At 34.2% G+C, this 3,213-nt stretch overlaps 1 protein-coding gene across 3 annotated transcripts; it reads left to right on the plus strand.

Moving 5' to 3' along the window:
* The first annotated feature begins 336 nt into the window (after positions 1-336).
* Positions 337-2,723, plus strand: LOC106645895 (Ring finger protein 11). Of its 3 annotated transcripts, XM_089595898.1 has the most exons (3): positions 337-355; positions 753-938; positions 1,344-2,723. In XM_089595898.1, exons 2-3 carry the CDS (start codon positions 798-800, stop codon positions 1,734-1,736), a joined length of 534 nt encoding a protein of 177 aa, XP_089452024.1. In that variant the 5' UTR covers positions 337-355; positions 753-797; the 3' UTR covers positions 1,737-2,723. The 3 variants fall into 3 exon arrangements, with proteins under 3 accessions (XP_089452024.1, XP_089452029.1, XP_014217352.2); XM_089595903.1 differs by lacking the exon at positions 337-355 and having other exon boundaries at positions 647-948; XM_014361866.2 differs by lacking the exon at positions 337-355 and having other exon boundaries at positions 649-926.
* Positions 2,724-3,213: the final 490 nt, after the last annotated feature.

The raw sequence follows: 3,213 nt of genomic DNA on the forward strand, positions 1-3,213 counted from the left end.
ATAAAGGGACTTGAAATTTTAAGAGAAGATGCCTTATAACTTTAATAACAATCCCTCCAAGTTTCCCTGTAAGTTTAAGTAAATGGGTTAGGTGAAGAACCACCTTAAGTACGGCGCTAAAGCACATGTAGAAAGAGACACAGCATTGAACGTGGGACAGAAACCTATGTACTATGTTGTGTCTCCTACTTGCCTACTTGTGCTTCAGCGCCGTACATGAGAGCGAGCAGTCCATATTTTTTATATGTTTATGCTGTTTCACAGTGTATAACCGTGTGTTCCAGTAGCGCTCTTCGACAACTTACCGATAAATTAAACATGACGCAAGATATCGCAAGACAAAATTATGTTGTCGGTAAGTTGTCGGAGGTCGGAGGTCGGAGAGCGTTACAGGGTCCGTACCACATAACTTTTTTTTGCTTTGCAGGCCCATGTTATAACATAGGCCCGCGAAGCTAAAAAAAGTTATATGGTACGGCTCCTGGAACACACCCTAAATTAAAAAATAACGACTTCTAATAAGTTTTGTCGAGCCGTCGTTTACAAGTAAATGTCGATTCTAGTCGACCTCAAGAGACGTTAGCTCGATTCTAAAAAGTCGATTCTTTTAAGTGAACCTTCGACTAAAGTCAGAGTCGACTTTTCCAACCCTACTATAGCATATTTCTCTATCTATATTCAGGGTCTATTTCGTAATGTGTATGCATAATTTTAAAAAGTATAGTTGTACTTTTGAAAAATCTTGTCCATAGTGAGTAGGTGCTTATCATATCAAGGATCTAATCCCAACAGCAGACATGGGTAACTGTTTAAACTGCATTGGAGGCGGGCAACAGGATGGCTCAAATCTTATACACAACGACTCGGATCCTGCCTTGTCAGTCGATAACTCCCGCGACATCCTCAGACCAACCTTGCCGTACAGTGTACATATATACGTATATAAACGTATACATATATATACATATATTAAGTTTTATGTCTCTCCTTTTTTTTTGAACCAGTGGATTTGTTTTTTTGTCATTGATCATTTTCATTTTGTATGAACATGTACATATAATTGAATCTTTAATCACAGAACCATAGTCTTTTGTTAAATGCTGTACTCATGAATTAGCCATCTGATCCATTGCCCCCTTTGAGCTAATTGTATTTTCTCTGTGTCCTAATATCATGTCCATATTATCTTTTGAAAGTGGTAGAAAGTTATATCATCCTGTTAACATTTAATAGCTCGTTATTTGTTTACCTTGTTATTAACTTCAATTTTCAAAACTTTCGGTATAATCTTATGCAACCAAATTTTTGTTTCGTCTGTTCTAAGTATGATATTTTATTTCTAGAATTTGGCATCTACTTATCATTCTTCAGCTCAGTTGAGAGAGCAACAGTTACAGTCATTAAACTTAGAAATTAACCATGGAATTGGCATAGCAGTTGGTTTAAGTACTGGAGGTGGATCAAGTATAAGTGATGAAGAGCAGCAGGTGAGAATGGCTAAGCGTCTGGGACTTATCCAGCATTTGCCTACTGGACTTTTTGATGGAGCTAAGAAAGGTGAATGTGTTATTTGTATGATGGAGCTTACATCTGGTGAAGAAGTGCGCTACTTGCCTTGTATGCACACATACCATACAGCTTGCATAGATGATTGGCTACTACGATCTCTAACTTGTCCTACTTGTATGGAACCAGTAGATGCAGCACTCATCAATTCTTATCATCCAACCACTTAATGTTGTCTAGTTGAGTGTTTTTTGATAGCGTGTTATGGATCATTGAACTACAGATAAATGACACTGTTACGGTATTTTTATGAAAAAATCCGCAATTGTTTAAAAAAAAAATTTATCATGCCTGGGGTATACTTATGCTGAATGTGAGGTGTAACATATCATTTAACTGAAAATATCCGTTTTGGATTATTTTAATTCTAAAAATAAATGAGTTAAATTGTTTAATGCTTGATTATAAGTATGTTAAATTTAAACGCATATTGTGTATTGAACAAAAAAACCAAAATTGCTGATTTCATTGTTTCAGATGCATACTCTAATGTATATTTAACTTAACAAGACATAACGAATTGCAAAATTCCCATATCAAAATTATTTAGTGTGTTAAGTGGCTTGAAAATTCCAAGTAATCAATTTTTACAGAAGCCAAGGTCGGTTTTATTTGTTCTTTCAACAAATGGTGAAAACATTAAAATTTTGTTGTTTTTTTGTTTATATAAACGTTTGATCTGAATAAAGATTCAGCTTGAGTTTATGTCAAAGAAAGTACTAGTTCAAATTTTGGTTAAAAAAAGTTGGTTGCAGAACGTTTGGTTCAATTTTTTAGTTTTTCTAAAAAATACTTTTTTTAATTTTGTAGTGGCAAAAATTTAGACACTTAAAATTAGATCCCGCTTATAATATATATGCGTCATTCTACAAAAAATGATATGTCATGTCGATTACAACGTCGTGTAAGAAGATATTCATCTAGAAACTTTAAATCCTTAAGGAGTATCAACTGCTCAATGCACAACAGAATTCAGATCATGAAAAAACATTGCTTTAGTTTAAGATGCAAAAAGGGGCTGAATACGCGTTACGGGCTTGTGTTTTACTCATAAATTTAATGTTTTGACGACGCTTGGAATCAAAATGCGGATTTTGTAATTTTTCTTCGTCGTGGAATCTTAAAGTTATCAACAACATTCTCATAAAAAAAAAAAAAAAAAAAAAAAATTGTATCCAAGACTTCGATGCTGTTGAAGTTACGGTACCAAAATCTGAAAAATGTAACATTTCTATGTAAAACGATTTCAAAAATGTACGCAATTAAATTTTGGGGTTCGGATTTGGACGTTTTGTATTCTATGCAGATGTTACAGGAATTTTTTCCCTATTTTTCCATCCTTGTAAGCCAGTACTACAGACTGTCGAATTTGAAAATTCTGTCTCCTCAAAATAAAAACTCCAAGCCCGTAACGCTAAAAAATGTTATGTATCTGTATAAAGCGTTTATTTATTGACTCAGAAGGTTGCGGGTTAAAATGTAGCTGTTTTGTATGTGACATAAGTGCAGTGACAAAGTAAAATTTGTATTTGGTGTTTTACAATTTCTATTTTTCGACGCATTTATAAGAGCCCGTATTACTTTTTTTTTTCGAAAGCTCGTCACGCTGAAGATTGTCGCGTACCTTTTGAAGCGTTAGATAGTCTC

The sequence above is a fragment of the Copidosoma floridanum genome, unplaced genomic scaffold, assembly GCF_036245765.1.
Source record: "Copidosoma floridanum isolate Cflo_tuat_1 unplaced genomic scaffold, Cflo_Japanese_pri ptg000004l, whole genome shotgun sequence".
NCBI lineage: Eukaryota > Metazoa > Arthropoda > Insecta > Hymenoptera > Encyrtidae > Copidosoma > Copidosoma floridanum.